This window comes from Lontra canadensis, unplaced genomic scaffold (assembly GCF_010015895.1).
Source record: "Lontra canadensis isolate GAN:19392208 unplaced genomic scaffold, GSC_riverotter_1.0 scaffold88, whole genome shotgun sequence".
Classification (NCBI taxonomy): domain Eukaryota; kingdom Metazoa; phylum Chordata; class Mammalia; order Carnivora; family Mustelidae; genus Lontra; species Lontra canadensis.
The window spans coordinates 3905318-3926565 of record NW_022631082.1 but is presented as its reverse complement, the minus strand read 5'-3'; the positions used below and the strand labels follow the sequence as shown (position 1 = coordinate 3926565).

The 21248-nt window shown below is 53.5% G+C and overlaps 1 protein-coding gene across 1 annotated transcript in view; it reads left to right on the top strand.

The window, feature by feature from the left end:
- Window positions 1-3917: 3917 nt before the first annotated feature.
- ARHGEF18 (Rho/Rac guanine nucleotide exchange factor 18) overlaps window positions 3918-21248 on the top strand; it is a 78585-nt gene continuing 61254 nt past the window's right edge. The window contains exons 1-4 of the mRNA XM_032883882.1: window positions 3918-4131; window positions 13711-13832; window positions 20061-20320; window positions 20955-21105. Coding sequence (XP_032739773.1) covers window positions 13818-13832; window positions 20061-20320; window positions 20955-21105 — 426 coding nt within the window. The 5' untranslated portion in view covers window positions 3918-4131; window positions 13711-13817. The remainder of the gene's footprint in view (window positions 4132-13710; window positions 13833-20060; window positions 20321-20954; window positions 21106-21248) is intronic.

Sequence of the window (21248 nt, the reverse complement as noted above, 5' to 3'; positions counted from 1 at the left end):
GATGATAAGCAGACACACATTCTCAGTCTTTTCTGTTGTTGTTAACACTCTCTTGGGTGTAAAGTGTCAGCCATTGTTACTGAAATTCACACTCTCTGGGCTCCCGAGAACTATATTTTCATATGTTCTTTGGCTCTTGGTTTCGAGAAATACGCCTTCATGTAATTTCTCAGTTTTCTATTTACACTATTTATCTTTTTCTTATCAATGTACAGAAATCCTTTCTATATGAAGGTACTAACACTTCACAGACAACTAAATGATCCTTACTCATTGGTTTTGTTTATAACATCTCCCCCCTACATTTGTGTTAGTTTATATATATTCAAATATTTCTGTCTTGTCATTCATGCCTTCTGAGTTTCCGCTCTTAGTTAAAAAAAAAAAAAAAGATGGGGTGCCTGGGTGGCTCAGTGGGTTGGAGCCTCTGCCTTCGGCTCAGGTCATGATCCCAGGATCCTGGGATTGAGCCCCACATTGGGCTCTCTGCTCAGCGGGGAGCCTGCTTCTCCCCTCCCCTCTCTCTGCCTGCCTCGCTGCCTACTTGTGATCTCTGTCTGCAAATAAATAAATAAATAAAATCTTTTAAAAAAAAGAAAAAAGAAAAAAATTTTAAAAAAAGAAAAGTAAAAAGCTTTCAACCCAAAGTGTAAAAATTACCTTGTAAATTCCTTCTACAATTTGTATTACTCTCAGGTGTTTGTTTTTTTAACAATTGCCCTTTAGCCCATCTGGAAATTCTTTTTCCTGCAGCACAGCAAATAGCTCACTCAACCACATCTCCATCAAAAGTGAGAGAAGGAAAAGTAGACTTAACCCGGGCAGGTGTCTCTTGCTAACTGGCGCCATGGCCCCGCCCTTAGGCCACCGGTGTTGCAATCCCAGCCTGTTTTTCTGGGGCTTTTTTCTCTCTGTGGTCTTGGGCTGGCCAGTGGAGAAGCACTTCCCCCTAGTGGCCACTTCAGTGATACCAAAAGCACGATGGGTTCATTCCCTCTGGGGTCAAAACTCTCCAGCAGCATATACCCAAAGGGGTTGGAATGAGGGATCCCAACAGGTGTTTGCACACACGTGTTCATGGCATCATTATTCACGATGGCCAGAGGTGGAAAACAGCCTAAGTGTCCATCAACAGGGATGGGTAACCAAAATGTGTCCATCCACACAGTGCGATGTAATCCAGACTGGAGAAGGAAAGGCATTCTCACACGTGCTGCAATGTGGATGAGCCTTGAGAGCATTGGCTCAGTGAAATAAACCAGACACAAAAAGACAGAAATTGTTTGACTCCACTCATAGGAGGTACCCAGATGGCAAATTCAGGGACCCAGCAAGTCCCATTGTAGACACCAGGGGGAGGAGGTAGGGAGTCAGAGTCGCACCTTGGGGAGGTGACAAAGTTCTGGGGACGGATGGTGGGGACGGTTGCACAAAACAGTGTCAATGTGCTTCATGCCGCTGAGCTGTGCTCTTAGAAATGGTTAGAGGGGTGCCTGGGTGGCTCAGTGGGTTAAAGCCTCTGCCTTTGGCTCAGGTCATGATCTCAGGGTCCTGGGATTGAGCCCCGCATCAGGCTCTCTGCTCAGCGGGGAGCCTGCTTCCCCCTCTCTCTCTGCCTGCCTCTCTGCCTACTTGTGATCTCTGTCAAATAAATAAATAAAATATTTTTAAAAAGAAAGAAAGAAAGAAAGAAATGGTTAGAATAGTAAATCTTACATTATGGATATTTTACCACAAAGGAGAGCAGAAAAAGAGTAGTTCAAGTGGGGGGGATCTCCCTGGGGGAGAGCCAGGGGTACACAGTTGCATAGTCAGCCTCCAGGAGGCCGCCGGGTAACCTCAGCAGTGGGAGGAGAGCAGTGAGGAGGGGGTCTGGCGCAGAGGGCCAGGGAAGCCCGTACTGTACTGAGAGGAGAGGATTCCCTAGTGATTGGACCACCAGAGGAAGAGCAGAGCTGGGAGCCAGGAAAGGGAAGAGGCCTGAGAGAATTTAAATTCCGGCAGGGGAGCCCAGAAAAAGAGACAAAGATAAATGGAGGTAGGGGAGGGACAGGGACAGAGAGCAGCCCCTCCCAGGGCTAAAGCCTTTAAACCCACCCTCCCTCCAGCTGCAACACGAAGTGGGTGGGTCTCTGGGGCTCTGCACCCTCTGAGCCATCTTGTCCCCACCTTTGCCCCTTCATTCACTGCATAAGCAACCCCCTACCCCGATGACGCCCATCAATCACGCTTCCAATCTGGACCCCAAGGTCCTGCAGGTCTGAGCCCCCAGACTCACCTTCTAGGACTGTCCCCCTCCAGCCTCACTCCCACCACGCAGGCATTCTCCCAAACACACCAAGCTCAATCCTACCCTCTGGCCTTTGTCCCTGCAGTTCCTGTCCCATGGAATGTCCCAGATCTTCATTTACACGCCTGGCTCCTCGTGGGCCTTCCCCACCCACCACCACCCCGGGCAAATGCAGCCTCCACCCCACCCACTCTCTGTCACATCACCAGATTTGCTTCCTTTCACGGCAATTAATTACGGGGTGGGTCTGTTTCCTGCCTCACAGCCTGCCTCCAGCCCTCCAGAGCAGGGGGTTGTGTCCACCCTGCTCACCACCATCCCACCCTGTCTACAAAAAGACCCAGTATACAGTAGGTGCTCAATAAATGTGTGTTGCATTCAACAAGTAACCAGTGGTTACAGAATGGCTTGTGCCCGTGAATCCGTGTGCTTCCCTGTCTCCTTGTGTCCCGCATGTGTCTTGTGTTCGTATGTTTCTGTGGCGTTTGCCACTGCGTCACTACCTCTCAGGGTGGCCCGTTTCCAGGTACCAGCGTGATGTCACCAACCTCGGGGCTAGGAAGGTGACCAGTATCACCCCACAGGCAGCTGCAATAGTCATAAACAACCTCAAGAACATGGATAAGAGAAAAAACGAAGCAAAATAATCAGGGAGGACTGAGTTTCTTCATTTTATTAGAGTTCACCACACACGACATAAAATCTACCATTTGAACCATTTCTAAGCATACAGTTCAGTGGCATTAAGTACACGGTGTTGGGTTTAAGGGGTTATTATTTTCGTTCTTGACATGATTTTTTCAACTGTAAGTGTATATAATTGAACGTTTATGACGGCAGCATCTAACACCCAGCCTGAGAAACTCCCCATCCTCTTACAATAGGCTCCGCGAGCGGGGGGGGTGGGGGGTGCTGCGCAGCTGGCTCTCCCTTTCTGTGTCTCCTCTTTGGCCTCCCGGTGGGCACTCCTAAGTGCCCCTGTGTGTGATTCCTCGTGTCCCCATTCAGAACGTCGCCGTCACACCCCTGAGTGCGAGTGTGCCCACCCTTCTCTGAACATAAAGGAGCCTGGGTGGGCCCCACGTGTCCCCGGGGGTCTCTGCAGGTACACCACTCTGCATAACCCCACGTCTACCTGGACCCACAGGTATCCACGCACCCACCCACCGGGGGACCCATGTCTCTGCACAGGAAGCACAACTAGGAGTCAGCAAATGTTACCTATTAGGGCTTCTTTGGGGCGGCGGGGGAGGGGAGCAGGCAGAGGTGATTATTAAACATTTACCGCAACACCTTGGGGACTCATGTGTGTACCCACACACACGCCGGTGCAGGTTCCTAGGGGTCTGAGAGCTGCGACTCTGCGGATACACACGGCTGGCATGTCCCACGCATTTTTGCGCCCCCGCGGACCCTGGTGAGGCCCTGGCACCCTGTTCCTCTCCGGCAGGCAGTTCCACAGGAAGCTGCTGGGGTGGGGGTGAGGGCGCCCAGGCTCCCCGCCCCCCTCCCCCCCCCCCCGGCCCCACCTCTCAAGACACCTGCGCGTCTGGGCTGAGTGCTGGGGGAGGCTCCCTGCTTCTGGAGCCCAGCCTGCTCTGTGTCCTCAGGCCCCCTGCCGGGGCGCACGGCTGTGGTCAGCAGAGACGCCAAGCAGGCGGGCAGGCAGTTGAGGAAGAGGAAGTTGGGGCAGAGTTAGGTCACCCTGCGGTTCCCCTGGGGGCCCTGACCCACCAGTGCTCCCCCTGGGCCTCCTGGAAACCTTAGCCACGGGTCTTGGGGGCCATAGGAGCTGGTAGCCGGGCCGGGGACCCACAGCAGCGAGGACAAGCCTCCCTCTGGTGAGTCACCATCATGGGGGTGTGGGGGACAGAGGGATCAACACAGAGAGTGGCGGTGGGGCTGGGCAGTGGGGGAGTCCCCAGAGCAGCAGACAGACCACCCACGGTTTCTCCCCAGCTGGTGCTCAGCCTGCTCCCTGAGTGGGTGGGCAAGGCTGTTTGACCAGGGGATTGGCCTGCAAGGGTCTGTGTGCCCCCAGAGGTCATCCCAGGGGGCTGGGGTCCGTGACACGTGCAGCCCACAAGACAGGAAGATGGGGCTCCTTGTAGCCAAAGCCTCCATGGGGGATCCTGCCAGGGTGCAAATAGGGGTGCTCGCTGTGCCGAGTCCCCAGGCACGCTTCCTAAACTGGATCCCTGGGGCTCCCCCCTGCCCCAGGCCCCCTGAAGCAGAATCTGTAGATTGGGGCTTAGGTGTCTGACTTTCACAACAAACACTGCCTGCTAAGGTTGCCGTCTGAGAGCCAGTCCTGAGGAGGGCGCCCCCCCCCAATCCTCCAAGGTCAGTTGAGGATGAGGAGGACCCTCCTCCAGGCAGCCCTCCAAGTCAAGCTCTGGTCGCGAGAAGGCGCCCCCTTGCTCCCACTGAGGCCCACCTTGGGGAGCCTCACACCCGCCTCTCTGGGGTGGTGCGGAGGGGCCGGAAGGCTGCGGTCTGCACAGGGCACACCCAGACCTGCTTCCGGCCCCGCCCCAGGGCCACACAGCTAGTGGGAGGCTTTGTGCACCTGAGGGTCTGGCAGGCCCCAGGAGCAGCCTGGAGGGAGAGAACTGGGAGGGGAGAGCTGGGGCCGGGAGAGTGGAGCTGGTGAGTCTGGGGTGGGGGGGCATATGGGGAAAGCCTTGAATGACACACTCAGGGGGCTGATTCTCCAGACTGTTCAGCTGGCCCCATCACCTGCAGTTCTGCAGGACGGTGCAGCCCAGGGAGAGCTGCCCCCACTCTCCGCCATCTGTGGGTTTTCTAGCCTCAGCTAGGAGTCCCTCTGGGAGGGCTTCCTGGAAGAAGCAGGCTTTTCATGGGAATGTCAGCTGCACACACATTGGTGTGTCTGCTCTGGGCAGTGCTCCCCATGTCCCCTCAGGCCCCCAGCACCTGACGCATGGCTGGACACGGGCTGGTGCTCGATACTGTCACTGGGGAATGACAGCATGGCTATGTTGGCCAGGAGCGGGTTCAGATCCTGGCTCCCCCTCACTCCGTGTGGCCACCGGCGAGGGACTTCACTACTCCGGCCCTGTCTGCTCCTCTGTGAAAGGGTTGTCCCGGGCCTTGCACGTGAAATCTGAACACAGAGCCCAGCCCACCCCAGGAGCTCGGAAAATACGGTCAGCCTGCCCCGTCCCCGTAGCCTGTCTCCATCCCAAACCCTTGCTTCAGCTGCCATAGTAGGCTTGCAGAAAACCCTTCGGGAAGGGTCGCAGAAGACAGAAGAGTGACAGCCTTCTCCTCCAAGGGGGTGGTGGGCCAGGATGCGAGGAAGGAGAAGGCCTTGATCCTCTCACCAGGGACAGCGGCTTGGGGCTGGGAGGTCACAGAAAGGATTTGGGGAGCGGAGGAGGGCGTCAGCAGGGAACAAAAGGCAGAATTTCTCAGCGCAGGGAGTGAGGCTGCAGTAGAGAGGATCGACCACCAGGGGGCAGCGTTGGCATGGCCAGGCGCGGACCTGCGCGGGGACGCCCGCCCACCCCACCACACACCCAGCCCAGACACCCAACTCAGAGGCGCACAACCCCACAGACACACAGAAACCCAGGCAGGAACCCGAACCCTTCACAGATATGGGACACAGATCCCCCCCACGTCCCGGGTGAGCCGTGTAGATCCAACCCCGCGATGCCAACGGGCATTCAGGCGTATATATATACACATACATACATATTTAATGCCCATTTAACAAGATTCAGCTGGAAAAAGGAAGGAAATTCTGCCATTTGCGACAACATGGATGGACTTGGAGGGCGTTCTGCTACGTGAAATAAGTCAGACAGAGAAAGACAAATACTGTATGATCCCACTTCAGTGTGGAATCTACAAACAGCACCCAGAGTCATGGATAAAAGAGATCAGATTTGTGGTTTCCAGGGGCAGGGGGTCAGGGAGGAGGGGGACTGGAGGGAGAGGATCAAAAGGGACAAACGTCCAGTTAGGAGATAAATAAGTCCTGGGGATGTAACACACGGCGTGGTGGCTAGTGTTGGCACTGCTGTGTGGTATAGGGGAGAAGTTGCTAGGAGAATAGATCCTAAGAGTTCTTATCACAAGGGGGAAAAAAGATTTTTTTTTCCTTTTTTGGGATGAATCTTTTTTTCCATATCTGTAAGAGGTGATGGGTGTTAAGTAAACTCATGGTGATCGTTTCACAGCACAGGTTAGTGAGATCGTGCCGTATGCCTTAAATTTACATACTGCCGTGTGTTCATTATATCTCAATAAAACTGGTGGGGGGGCACCTAGATGTTCATATTCACCCCCACATAAGCAAGTTCACACTCAAGATTTGCTCTCAAACACACACTCACAGACATAAAAATACACACTCTATGTGCAAACTCACAAACCCAAAAAAATCACAGACGATGGCACACACACACACACACACACACACACACACACGAACATTCAGGTACGCACAGGTTCACCTCAGGACCCAGTCTAGACTTGCTTTCTGAGGACCCCAGTGTCACCACTACTCACACTGCCATCTTTGGCTCCTCCTGGGAATGTCTTGTCCAGCCAGGGTGAGAGGCTTATGGGTCAAGAAAGGGGTTGGGGGTTGTACTAAGGGCTTGGCCTCCCCCCAGTCTGGAGTCTCTGGGCCCCCAACCCAAAACCCTAGCCCCCCTGCCCTAGCCCCAAGCTCCCATCAGCGGATGCATCTGGCAGCCCCTGGCGGGAGTCTCCGCCCCTCCTGCTGGCAGACCCATCTTGGCAGGGAATCCCAGGCAAGCTCCGGCTTCCTCCCCTTGCTATTCGCCCACACTCTCGTGCGCATGGGCCCCCATGGCTAACTCGGCGCTCAACCACTCCTGGCCAGCCCTCTCCAAGCTGTGGCTGAAGCGGTGGGCCTTCAAGAGAGGTAAGGGGGCGGGCAGTGACCAGCAGGCAGGGCTCCCTGGACAGCCTGGAGCCTTTTCTTGGCCCAGGACACAGACTCAGCCTGATCCAGCCCCAAATTCCATGACCCCTAGCTCCCCCAGCACCCACAGAACATCACAGACTTCTGTGGTCCCTCTTACTCCAGAGGAGTCTCCCCAGGCTCAGCCAGGACCTTGTCTCAGGAAGAAAATTTGTGGAAAGAGAATCCACCCCAGAACTCCGTCTGGATAGCCCGGTGACTTCCTGGGGGTTCCTGATGCTGTTTGCTCCTGGATGGCTACAGGACGGAGGCTCACGGAGTTTGGAGACTCCCAGGGATTCTGGTAGATGCCTTCCTTGAACACACAGACACTGTCTGGTGGCAACCCCCTCCCAAGTCCTAGGGCCTCAGTTTACCTCTGTGGTGGTAAGAGGCCCTCATAGTACATCCCCCAAGGTGTGGGTGAATTGCTTTGGCAAATAGACGCTTCTCCTTAAATCTCGAGGCAAGAAGATAGCCAGACAGTGTCCGGGGCCACAGGGCGTGGAGCCTCCTGGACATTCTTGTCCCTCTGTGCCTCCCACCTTTGCACAACCCTCCCCCACCCCAGTCAGGCCAGCCCACTGGTCAGCCTCAACAAGTCCTAGCCACTGCGACCTGCATGAGTCAAGTACTGGTCCAGGGTGGCGGTGGGTGTCCGTGAAGGAGGGAGACCAGTGAGAAAATTCCTTAGCTCATTCTCCCCGCAGACTCCGTTTGAGGGCTAAATGGGTAGCAGGCACCCTGCTTGAGTCAGGAAGAAGATGGGAGTATCAGAGGCCCTGGAGGCTAGGTTGGGAAGAGAAAGGGTAGTGTGGAGATTGAGATGCAACAGTAGTGAGAATGATGAAAGCTGCTGTCAGGTGTTGAACCCTCATGATGTTCAGAGAGGTTGAGTGACTTGCTCGAGGTCCCACAGCAAGCACATGCTGGAGGAACCAGGATTTAAGAACAGTTCTATTCCAAGGCTACCTTTGTGGTGTGTTCTGGCCAGCAAACAAAGCTGCAAGTGTGGGCAGCTGGAGGGCCTGGGGAGGGTTTATAAATCCACCAGTGGATGGCAATACCAGAGAACTAGCTCATCAACCAAGGACCACCAAAGGGCTTATCTGTGACCCAGATCCTTACGAAGTTCCACCCACTCCCGGCCTCTCTGCCCAGCCCATCTTCCAGCCCAGGCAGACTGAGACTGATTCACAGGCTGACAAGTAGGGAAGTGAGCTGAGGGAACCAGCAGTGACTCTTACACCCTTTTATGGCTGGTGCTGCAGGGGCTGATGGTGGAAGAGGCTGCCTGGGACCTAAATCCAGGCTTCTCAGCGTGAAGCATGGTGCTGAAGAGCAGAGTCTTTCCTAACAACGTCCTTCCAATCTTTAGCCCTCAGGGGTGGGGAGGCAGATAGGCAGGGGCGTTTTTGTACCCCACTAAAGCTCTGCAGTGGCCATCTGGGCACCTAATGGGACTTCCTGGCAAAATGACGGGATTGGATTCGAGGAAGCAAACAAGGCTAAGGAGAGGGTGGTTGGGACCTACAGTGAGGTTCCCCCACTGAATGTGTAAGGAATGCATTTTGTGTCTTAACTCGGTTTCCTTCTTGCCTATCTTCTCTGACTCTATTCTACCCCCCTTCCATCTACATATCTTCCCCTCATCCCCTCAGAATGCTGTCTCCTGAAGTTAGTGCCTCACTGCCTCTAAACACAGCCACACCACCTATCCCAACTACCCATCCATCCATCAACGCATCCATCCATCCATCCATCCAATCATTTATTCACCCACCGGTCCAGTCATCAGCTTACCACAAGATAGCCTGGTGGTCATAAACCCCTGCTTTGGAGTTGGAAACCCCTGGGTTCACATCCCAAATCTTCCTCTTACCAGTATGGTGTGACCTTGGGCAAGTCTCTAAGCCTCAGTTTCTTCTTTTGTAAAGTGGGGACTTGGGGGTTGTTTTAGGATAGAACAATGCAAAGTATATGGCAGATTAAACAGAAGGCAAGGCATAAAGGAAATGATCAATACACCTAAGATTTTACTACTTGGGGCTTGGAGATATAAAAGTGGGACAGACACAGTATTTTCCCTCATGGACTGCATGGTCTGGAACAGGGGTCAAAAAACTTTTTTCTGAAAAGGGCCAGAGAATAAATATTTTCAGCTTTGTGGGTCACATACTCTGATGCAATTACTGAATTCTGCTGTTATAGCATGAAATCTGCCATAGATCATGCATACACAAATAGGCATGACTTCTGCTAATAAAGCCTTATTTATAAAATCAGATGTTGAACCAGATTTGGCCCATGGGACTCCTGGTCTAGAAGGGAACAAGTAAACCAATCACAGATCAACAGGATGGTTAAAATTGTGGTTGATGATTGTGTGTGTGGGAAAACCCCAGTAAGAATTTTGGTTGTGTAGGGACAGAAATAATGGGAGCTGAATTTCAGACAGTGACAGAGGAAAGAAGAGAGGATGGATGGAGAAATGTCCAGGAGGTCACACTGACAGGGCTTGGTGTCCTGAGGGGTAGTGAGCAGGTAACACTGGTCTCCAGGTTTCTGGCCAGGTCACTGGGAAGATAGTGCATTCACACTGCTTTAGGGACACAGTAGGAGGAGAGAAAACAAATTTGATCCTCACAGCTTGAGGTTGGGGTATGGGTGGGAATACTAGGCAGCAAGACCAGAGGCCACTGGAAATAATGCCTGGGGGGAGAGAATCTTCGACCAAAACCAGAGCTCACTGTGCAACATCAGAGCCAGAGCTCAGTCTGTGAGCAGCATCAGGGTTCAACCTGTGGCATTAGGATAGGAACTCAGTCTATGACACCAGGATCAGGACAAATCTATGATGTTGGGATTGGGGCTTAGTCCATGACACCAGGATGGGGCTCAGTCTATGATATTGGGATTGGAGCTCAGTCTATGACACCAAGATGGGGCTCAGTCTGATATTGGGATTGGAACTCGGCCCATGACACCAGGATGGGGCTCAGTCTTAGATATTAATATTGGAGCTCAGTCTATGACACCGAGATGGGGCTCAGTCTCTGATATTGGAATTGGAGCTCCATCCACGACACCAGGATAGGGCTCAGTCTGGGACTGGGGCTCAGTCCATGACATCAAGATGGGGCCCAGTCTCTGATATTGGGACTGGAGCTCAGTCCATGACCCCAGGATGGGGCTCAGGCTCTGACATTGGGATCGGAGCTCAGTCTATGACCCCAAGACGGGACTCAGTCTTTGGTATTGGGGTTGGAGCTCAGTCTATGACACCAGGATCAGCACTCGGTCTATGATATTAGGATTGGGGCTTGCTTAGTCCATGACACCAGGATGGGACTCAGTCTGTGATATTGGGATCAGAGCTTAGTCTCTGATAATGGGATTGGAGCTCAGTCCATGACACGAGGATGGGGCTCAGTCTATGACACCTGGATCAAAGTTCAGTCTATGACCCTGGGCATCAGGGCTTATAGTCTGTGAAACAAAGATTGGGGTTCAGCATGAGATGCCAGGATGAGAGTTGAGCGCATCATCAAAGTCAAGCCCAGTCAGTTCTTGGGTCAGAAACTTCCACAGAAAGAGTAAATTCATCCTTGGCCTTTCACTTTCAGCCTGCAGATCCCAAACCCCCAGGGTTTGCAGATTCAAGGTCTGAGGTTCTGCCTGTGGCCTCCACAAGCTGTCGAGGCCTCAGGCCTCCATGAGACCCCTGCCCAGTGAAGAAGGCAGACCCTTCGGTCTTTCCTGAGACCCCCGGCGTGCTTGGCCAAGGGATGGGACTGACCCTCAGACCAGTTCCTCCTCCTCCTCCAGGCTCGCATCAGCCTCCTGGACCCACCCCCACATCTGGTTTTTCTCCTTCACAGCCTGCTTGTTTTGTCCGGACATTTCTCTGAGTCATAGATGCTGCCTTGGCTTCAGGGTGGGGAAGGGGGGAGATACAAGGCTTAAATGAGGTACAGCAGAGCAGAGTCCCTCAGTCAGCCTGGGAGGGGAGCTGGGAGAGCGGGGATGGTGGAAGCAATGACGTTCTCACACACGGTGCCAGGCCCAGACATCGTCTACCCTGAAAGAAACGGAGCTGAAGGTCATAAGCTCCCACCCAATCAAAATTCAGCAAGGGGCCCCGGCGATATTTGGGGGCAACAATTCCATTGAGATAGAATTCACATATCCTAGGATTCATCCGTTTAATGGGTACAAGTCAATGACTTCCAATACATCAAGTGTTACCCAACCATCACCACAAAGCATTTTAGAACATCCTCATCACCCCAGTAGAAATCCATATCTTCCAGCTGTCCCTCCATGCCCCGCATTCCCCCCACAGCCTCAGGCAACCACGAATCTGCTTCCTCTCTCTATAGATTCACCTATCCTGGACAGTCTATATAGAGGGACTTGCACAGCATGTGGTCTTTGTCAACTGGCGTCTTGACTTACAATGTTTTCAAGGTTGACCCCCCACCTTGTAGCAGGTGTCAGAACTTTGTTTTCGTGGCCGAATACTGTTCCACTGTAGGTCTCCACCACATCTTGTGTCTCTCCCTATTCGTTCATTGGTGGATATCTGGGTTTTTTCCACCTTGACCTTCTAACTATTAGAAATAATGCTGCTCATAAGCTTCTGGGTGGACATACATTTTTATTTCCTGGGGGATATGCCCAGGCATGGGATGGCTGGGTCACGTGAGAGCTCTATGATTCTCTTTTTTAAGTGACTGCCACATAGTTTTCCGGTGTCCCGGTGCTTTTGCACACGTGCATGTGCCCACCTAATCCCTTGGCACTCATCTATTCATGAAGCGTGTTTATTTCTGCTTGGCCATTTTCTGATGTCCTGGTTCCGAGGCCCTGGCAATTTTGTATTCATAAGAAGGTTCCTCCGGATTGTGTATGTTTCAGGGTCCCAGAACTTGGAGCAGTGTTCGCAGGCCCATAGCCAGGAGGAAAGGGGGCGTGAGCAGGTGCAGACAGCCCTGTTGGGATAAAGGGACACCATTGACCTTCCCCTCTGCCAGACCCTTTGGAGAATGAAAGGAGGTGTTGTTCATAACCACCCTGGCTCAGCGTGAAGTAGGACTGTCCCCAGCAAACCAGGACCTAGCCATAGGGGACCCAAGCTAGCTAAAAAAGCATCTGACGTCCCACTCCCCCACCCCATCTCAGCCTCACCTGAAGCCACCATTGCGCCTGTTAAGAACTCGCTGGTCTGGTCCGTCCCTCCATGTATCCCTCCACTGGTCTCCCCTCTCCTCCACCACTACCCACCTCCCCAGCCCTCTCCTCCAGGCACTCTCCTGTCACCTCCCTGGTTTCAGCAGAGCCTGGGATGTCTTGAGCGGGGATGGAGGAGTGAAGGGAGTCCAGATGGCAAGACAATGCTGTGAAATGAAATGCACGTGAGAGAGGTGCTGTAGGTGGGGGGTGGACAGAGATTTCTGGAAGAAATAGAGTGAGGTCTTGAGGCAGGCAGCCTCAGGGCAGGAATGGGGGGGGTCTCGTGCAAGAGTCCTGCGGGAGCAGGCGCAAGGCACAGAAGGAATATCCTGGGGGACTTTGGTGACTGGGCCAAGAGTCTCAGTGTTCTTCCTGCAGGCAATGAGGAACCTCTGCAGGGATTTGAATAGGGGTGACCGCTCTCACTGAGCTGTAAGAGGCAGCGGGGGAGAAAAGGGGGTACCCACTCCTCCCACAGCAGGAGGCTCAGTCCAAGACTTGATACCTCCTGACCTAGACAGCAAGAAAAATGGCCAAGACTGGCCAGGGACCACACACGCTGGGCCCCTTCGCCCTCTGCAAAGCTCTGAAAGGCATCGTCACACCCACCTTCCAGGTGAGGAAACTGCGCCTCAAGCTGCCTTCCACAAGGGGTGGGCAACCGTTAGCGACAGGTCCAGACAAGGACACAGTCCGCTTGACCCTAAAGCCCTGGTTTTCTCCTCTATCCCAGGGCACCAAGAGGTCCCTGAAACTCCAAATAGAGCATCGGGCAGAGGTAGCCAGAAGTCCCACCGTTAGAGACCCTACAAATGTGGGCGCTGGGCGCTTGAATTTGATCTCAAGGACCCACTCTTTTGAATGAGGGCTTTTCTTTGCCAGAGCAAGCATGACCAACCAGCGTCATCTCAAGAGCCCCCTCTGACTAACTGGAGATAGCTGCTGGAGATGCTGTCCCTGGTGGGGGGTGGGGACATCCTAAGGGGTGACTGATCCGCAGGAAAGAGCCTCATGATTGAACACAACTCTCTGCCACAGGCACAGGACAGGGAGGTGATGGCATGTAGGCTGGCTTAAAAGTCATCAAGACCATCTTCCTCCACCAACCCATCTTATAGAGGAGAAGACCCAGCCCCAGTGGAGCAGCAGCAGATACAAAACTCAGACCCCCGCTCCTCAGCCCTTCCGCCTTGGCCCTGACACCTGGTCCCTCCTTTCTCCACAGGGTCTGAGCCCAAGCCATGCGTCCAGCCCTTTGACCCTGAGGCTGCAGCCTCGGCCACCGAGAGCAGCAGCAGAGCCTGGAGGCTCGAGCACCCGGACTTCCCCGGCATGGAGGATACACAGGCAGGTGTCCGATGGTGGAGACGGGCTGGAACGGATGACACCGGTGGCAGCAAGTACACTTTGTGACACACAGGCACTCAACCAGTCACCTTACGTGCCTTTTTTTCAGAAAACTCTCGTTAAAACTTGGCTGAGTGGTTATGATCCCATTTTATAGAAGAGGAGACTGGAATCGTTCCTGGAAAAGGGGAGGGAAGGAGAGATCAGTGGAAGGCAGCTGAACAGACAGATGGAAGAAGGAAGAATTGACAGAGGGATGGATCTATGGATGGGTGGATGGGCTGGAGGAAGGAAAGACGGTTAGATGGTTGGGTGGGTGGATGAAGCAGGAAGAAAAAGCTTCCACGGGGAGCTCCGAGCTACAGCAGCCCTGCGGAGTGGTCTCAAGTCAGGCTGAGATGAGCAACCATTAGGTCCCCACATCGATCAGTGGCGGCCTGTGGGCAGCCCAGGAAGAGGTGTGAGTTCCGGGCAGGGTCTGACAGCTGACAGCCCTCTGCAGGCAGCCCCCCTCCGCGCATCAGGGGAGGCATGTTTTTACCGGCGTGGGTTGGTGGTGTTTGGCACTGACCCCCACACTAAGGAAGGAGGGTCTGGGACAGTTAAAGCTTATAGCGCAGGGTGCCTGGGTGGCTCAGTGGGTTAAGCGTCTGCCTTCGGCTCAGGTCATGATCTCAGGGTCCTGGGATCAAGCCCCCATCAGGCTCCCTGTTCAGCGGGAAGCCTGCTTCTCCCTCTCCCGCTCCCCCTACTTGTGTTCCCTCTCTCGCTGTCTCTCTCTCTGTGTCAAATAAATAAATAAAATCTTTAAAAAAAAGAAAAAATTCTTGCTTGACCACCAGGCCTGTTAATCCGGCCCAGGTTCCCCCTCTACACCTCCAGCCAGTAAGGAACTCTTGCCAGTTGTTGGAAATCACCAGGACCTCCCAAGCCTTCAGGCTTCTGAACACCCTGTTCTTTTGATGCCTGGAATGCCCCTGCCTATATCTTCTGCCTAGCTGACTCCTATTTGTTCCTCAAGGCTTCACTGGCTGTCGCCTCCTCCAGGAAGACACCCGGGTTGGTTCCTTCCTTCCTTCCCTCCTTCCTTCTTTCTTTTTTACATCTAGTAGGACTTCTTGAAAGTCTACGCTCTCCTAACTGATAAGACGTAGATCTTTTCTTTTTCCTTTTCTTTCTTTTTATTTTTTTAAGTAGACTCCACGCCCAGTGTGGTGTTTGAACTCATGACCCTGAGATTAAGAGTCTGGCGCTCTACTGACTGAGCCAGCCAGGCACCCCAAGAGGCAGAGCTTTTTTAAACTATATGAAATGTGACTGATGTGTGAAACTTGGCGAGTTCAAGAGATCACTTACGTGTCATGTGGATGTTATTTTATGTGGTCAGAAATTGTTTTTTGGGGGTTTTGTTGTGCGACGGAAGCTATTTAAAGATTGTCTAACTTTTCCTAATTGAGTTGTAGTTAATAGGTTTCTTACACCTTTGATTACTCTGGGTTTCATGCTTTACAATAGAGGGGATTTTCTTTTTTCTTTTTTTTTTCTTTTTAAAGATTTTATTTATTTATTTGACAGACAGAGATCACAGGTAGGCAGAGAGGTAGGCAGAAAGAGAGAGAGGAGGAAGCAGGCTTCCCACCGAGCAGAGAGCCCGATGCGGAGCTCCATCTCAGGACTCTGGGATCATGACCTGAGCCGAAGGCAGAAAATTTAACCCCCTGAGCCACCCAGGCGCCCCTAGAGGGGATTTTCTAGTAAAATTCCAATCCAGAACTCCTGTCCCTTCAGACAGAGCCTGCTGCCCCCCCCGCACCCCGCTCAGTTCTTCAGCCTGCTTTCTGGAACATTCTATCATACTTGATTATGACGGCTGGGTTAAACCATCCCTCCCCCTGCACCTAGCTCTGGGAGGGCAGGGGATGGGCTGTGTGACTGCATCTGACACAGCCACGGCTCCCTCGGAGGGAGAGCCCTGACCTCCGAAATAGAAGAACAGCAAGCACCGTCATATCTGCTTCCACTGACCCTGGGCTTGCGATGTGCACACATCATCCCACTGTACCCACACAGCAAGGACTCCTACAAGAAGGCAGTCTTGCACCCATTTTTCAGAGGAGAAAACTGAGACCCAGAGAGGGCTTGGGATTTGCCTGAGGTCACGCTGAGCTAGTAAAGGTCATACCAGGGATGCAAACCTTGACTGAGGTTTTCCTACCTTGAGAGCCCCTCAGGGTCCATCTGCCCTGTCATTCGTTTGCTCTTCTGTTCGATACCGATCTTCTTTCTTACCTGATTAAATGGAAGCAGAGAAACAACATACTCGAAGCTGCCTGGTTGTGCCACGCTGGCTAATAGACGATGAACTAAACAACTATTCACGTTTTTAAAAACCAGTTTATCCATGTACTGCCCAACGCTGCACCCAGTAAGCCCTTCTGCAGAGTGAGCATTCCTGGGACATCTCGCCTCTGAGTCTGATGGGCGGAGCCCATCCCCCAAGGCTCCCCAGGGTCCATGCAGCGAGAGCCTGGATTTATTGCATCCTCTCTGGGGTGTCAAGGTCAGAATACACTGTTTAGTCAGATGCCTGGAAAGGCCCCCCAATCGGTCGGCTCCCGCCTTTTCTCACCCAGGCCACGTTGGAGGAAAGATTTGGGGTCCCCAGCAAAGGATGAGGCTCCCCTCCCCCTGCCTCCCTCAGTGTACCTGCTGCCCGGAGCTAGGACAGCCTGTGCCCGCCACTGCCCACCACCCCTGCCACCCCCAGCTCTGGCCAGGTTCCCACTTCTGCCTCTGATGAGGGAGGCCAGATGCAGGAAAGGAGGGGGGGGGAGCCCAGGCCAAGAGGCTGTCCTGACATGTTTATATTTACAGAAGGATAAAAACCAGAGACACAAGGAAACCTTTCAGGCAGTGGCAGAGGAGACAGGAGCCAATAGAGGTTGTCCAGGCACCAGGGATGGGACAGGAGTGATTTGGGGAAAGTGGAGACCCGCCAGGAGGCTGCTGCCTGGGTCACAGGAGGGACAGGCGACCCTGAGCCAGCCGCGACCAGAGACGGAAGAAGAGGGACCGTTGTATATACAGGACAGAGGGAGGATGCAGAGGCAGAGAAGGAGCAACCGGGGAGGTGGGAGGGACAAGGATCAACAGTGCAAAGGAGAGATTCCAGAGAAAGAGAGGTCATGCAAACAGTACGGCGTGTGCTCCGGAAGTCAAACCCAGAATTACCGCAGCTCCAACAATCCTCCTTCCCGGTATCTACCCAAAGGCATTGAAAGCAGGGACTCGAACGGGCTCTCTGTACGCCCATGTTCACAGCATACTTCACAACAACCCAGCGTGGAAGCAACCCACGTCCATTGCAGGATAAATGGATACAAAGAGGAAGGAAGCGGTAAAAACCGTGGAGAGCTCCGAGGGAGCGAGATGGGAGGGGAGCTGGGGGAGCAGGATCCTGCACAGCTCCTCTTACCGGGCACTTGGCATTTTCGACTTTGCATTGGATGCTGCTCTGTAAATCCCTGACGCCAAGCATTAGCATGGGGCCTCCCTCTCCTCCCTCACCTGCTAAGGACAGGCCCTGCCTAGCCAAATGGTCCAGGAGTAGGGTGGCAAGACGGAGCAAACAAAATGATAGGACACCCTGTTAGATTCGAATGTCAAATAGTGCAATGTTTTGGGATATACTTACACTAAAAAAGTACTTGTTGTTTATCCGAAATCCAAATGTAATCGTCATTCTGTATTTTGTCTGGCAATCCTATCCCGGGGATTTTTTTTTTAAGATTGTTTTTTTAAAGATTTTATTTCTTTATTTGACACAGAGAGAGAGAGAGAGAGCATAAGTGGGGGGAGAGGCAGAGGGAGAGGGAGAAGCGGGCTCCTTGCTGAGCAAGGAGCCAGATAGAGCGCCTCATCCCAGGACCCTGGGACCATAACCTGAGCCAAAGGCAGACACTTAACCAACTGAGCCACCCAGGAGCTCACCCTAAAGACTTTATTTGTTTATTTGAAAGAGAGAGAGCAACACTGGGGGTAGGTACAGAGGGAGAGGTGCCCCAGAGGATGTTTTTAAAAATCACATTTATTGGGCACCTGGGTGGCTCAGTGGGTTAAAGCAAGCCTCTGCCATCAGCTCAGGTCATGATCTCAGGGTCCTGGGATCAAGCCCCACATCGGGCTCGCTACTCAGCAGGGAGCCTGCTTCCCCCTCTCTCCCTGCCTGCCTCTCTGACTACTTGTGATCTCTGTCTGTCAAATAAGTTTTTTAAAAAAATCTTTTTAAAAAATAAAAGAAAATCACATTTATTAACATCACCACCTATCTAGCTATTTATTTATTTGTTTGTTTGTTTGTTTGTTTATTTATTTATTTTAAAATAATCTCTACACCCAAAATGGACCTTGAACTCATGACCCCAAGATCAAGAGTCGCATGCTCGGGGCTCCTGGGTGACTCAGTCGGTTAAGCATCCGACTCTTGGTTTCAACTCAGTTCATGATCTCAGGGTGCTGGGATGGAGCCCTGCATTGGGCTCTGTGCTCAGTGTGATGTCTACTTAAGATTCTCTCTCCCTCTCCCTCTGCTCCTCCCCCTGCACTTACCTATGTTTTCTCTCTCTCTCTCTCTCTGTTTCTAAAATAAATAAATAAACCTTAAAAAAAAGTCACATGCTCTACCAACTGAGGCAGCCAGGCACCCCTCTTGTGGGTCTTTTTAGAGTCCATGGGGGGGCATATCCCCTCAGTAGCCTCTTCAGGCCACCAACTGGGACAGTCCATTGAGGGCTGCCTGAGACCACAGACATCCTGGGGCCATGTCTCAGTATTGGCTTTGCAGGGAGCAATGGGAGAGGCCCACCCACTCTCCTACCCACCAAATCCTCTCTGAGGTCTGTCCCAACAAAGGTCTGGACAAGGAAAGTCCCCAGGGAACAGATCATGACAGCCCAGAGAAAGAACATCTTACCCTAGTCTTGAGGAGTCAGGAAGACAGCCTGGAGGGCATACCCAAGCTGGTTTTTGAAGGATGAATAGGAGTTCTCCAGCCAAGCTGTATGTGGGCTGGGAGAAAAGGTTTTCCAAGGAGAGGAAAAGGCAAGTTCCCTGGCTAGGGGGAAAAAAAGGCAAATAGAATGATTTGGAGGGCACGAGAGAAGAGAAAAGGGATAGGAGAAGGAGAGAGACAGGAGAGAAAGAGCATAGGGCTTGCATCCAGACAGACCTGAGTTTGAGTCCGGCTCTGCCGTTGGTTGGCCCTGTGATCCGGGGCGGGTCTTCCTGCCTCCCTGAGCCTCGGTCTTCTGATCCGGAAAGTGGGTTAACAATGCCCCCTTGTGGTGGAGTGATGGTGGCAGTAAGGATAAGGCCTGTTTAGTTTGGGGTGGCAGGGTGGCAGTGTGTTGGCGTTTGGTGACTGCCACGTGGTCAATCACGTCTGTGTGTCTTCAGTGTCTGACGGGGCCTGGCACACTGCTGGCGGTCTGAGGCTACAGAGGGGCCGGAAGTGGAGGCGGCTGACCCTGTAGCCTTTTGTAATGTGCCCCCTGAGCTCCTACCTGTCCAGGAGGGAAAGGGATTGGCTTAAGCGCTCTGGGGTGGGAAGGAACAGGGCCAGGAACAGTGGACGGGAGCCAAGTGAGTGGTAGAGCGCAGGGTCCAATACTGTCCTTATTTAACATTTTGGTAACTCGTTGGCCCAGCGTGGATCTCCTCGCATTACCCGACTTTAAAAAAACGTAGGGCACTAACCTGATTGTTCTGGATTCCTGAATGTGAGGGCACACCCTCTGAGTTTGTGCCTGAGGCGGGGTCCTGACCTGCCGAGATGCCCCACACTGCCCAGGGACATGACTGGGAGACCCGACATGGCCTGAAATTCTGCATTAGCGTCCAAAATAACTTAGGCCTGCGCAGCTGCATTCGAAGACCTTGAACAAGCCAGGTCAGGGGGCAGGGCTGAGGTCAAGCCCATTAGAGGGAATGTCAGCAGTGAGGTTACTTCGGGTAGAAGCCCAGACCTCTGGCCCCTTTTCAGGAATGAGGCCTTGAAGGCCCAGGTTAGACAGAGTGCTGGGGGGACTACCCCCATTCCACCCCACCTGCCACGAGCAGGGCACTGAGCCCAACTTGGACGGGAGGGGGATGGGCAGGGACTCGGTGCCCGAGGTGTCTGCTGCCATGGGTCAATGCCTTCTTCTCCCCTCCCCCAACACCGGCCAACAGGAGGATGGTATGCCTGGGCAGCTCGGGGACAGCATGGAGGACCTCAGCCTGGACTTGGGGGCCCTGCAGGGCAGTGAGTATCTCCAGGATCTGGGCCTTGGGACCTTTTCCCACAGCCAGCCTGGGGAAGCCAGGGACAGCGGTCCCCCCAACGAAGAGGCCGGAAGAGCATCAACCTTTTCCAGCTCCACGGAGTCCCAGGGCCTGCCTCGGAGACGCAGCTGGGAGAGGTCGCGGAGCTGCTCCGAGAGCTGGCAGAGGTCAGCGCGTGCCGCCAACAGCCTTCCGTAACACACCCCTAGGACAGGGCAGGGCCGCACCCCTGCCGGCACACAGGCCAGCACCTGCACTCTGAGTGAAAGCACACTCCACCCCAAAATGAAGACCGCGGGCTCACGCTGCGGGCACGCACAATCCCAAACGTGCACACGTGCCCTGCAGGCTTGCACACTCACCCCGTCCAACCCATACAGAAAAGCCTTCGTGTGCGACGAGCACGCGGGGGTGCACAGACCCACAGATGCACTTGTGATTAAAACACAGACGTGTGCTTGATTCCACACTCCGTAGGAGGCCGAGGCGGGCCACCCCAACCTGCCACCCTTAACACCCTCTCCAACTCACTGCAAGTAGAAATCCAATATTATTTTTCTGCCATTCAAAGATGTTCAAAATGTGAACATTCAAAGACATTGGTTCTCCCAATTCCCCAGCAAGGCTCCCCCAACGACCCTGTGATGGAAGGAAACAAATGCCCCTCCAGATTCTGACCACTCCCCGCTGCCCCAGAAGGATCAACCTGCAGGTCCCCCCAGGCCCCTGAATGCTGGCGCCGGGACAACTGCTGATAGAAGAGACACCCCGAAGACTTGCCTTCCTCATTTGTTCCACTAGGCTCAGCCCTGAGGCGTCGGCTGTGAAGGAGGGGCCCTGTCTCCCTCGGACGCTGGCCAGCCTTGCCCTGAACCTGCCGGGAGAGGACCTGCAGGCCTGGACCCAGGAGTGTCTGTCTGGGGGTGTGACCCCAGCAGAGCACCCAGGCAAGGTGGGTACAGCCTCCAGCCACCTTGATAATGATACAACTCTGGGCCCAGGGGCCAGCGTGGCGGGTGGGAAGGAGCTCCTCACCGGTAGCTGGTGGGACTTACCCGTCACAGCGGGGCTGTCCTTGGGGTACCCCAAGATTAG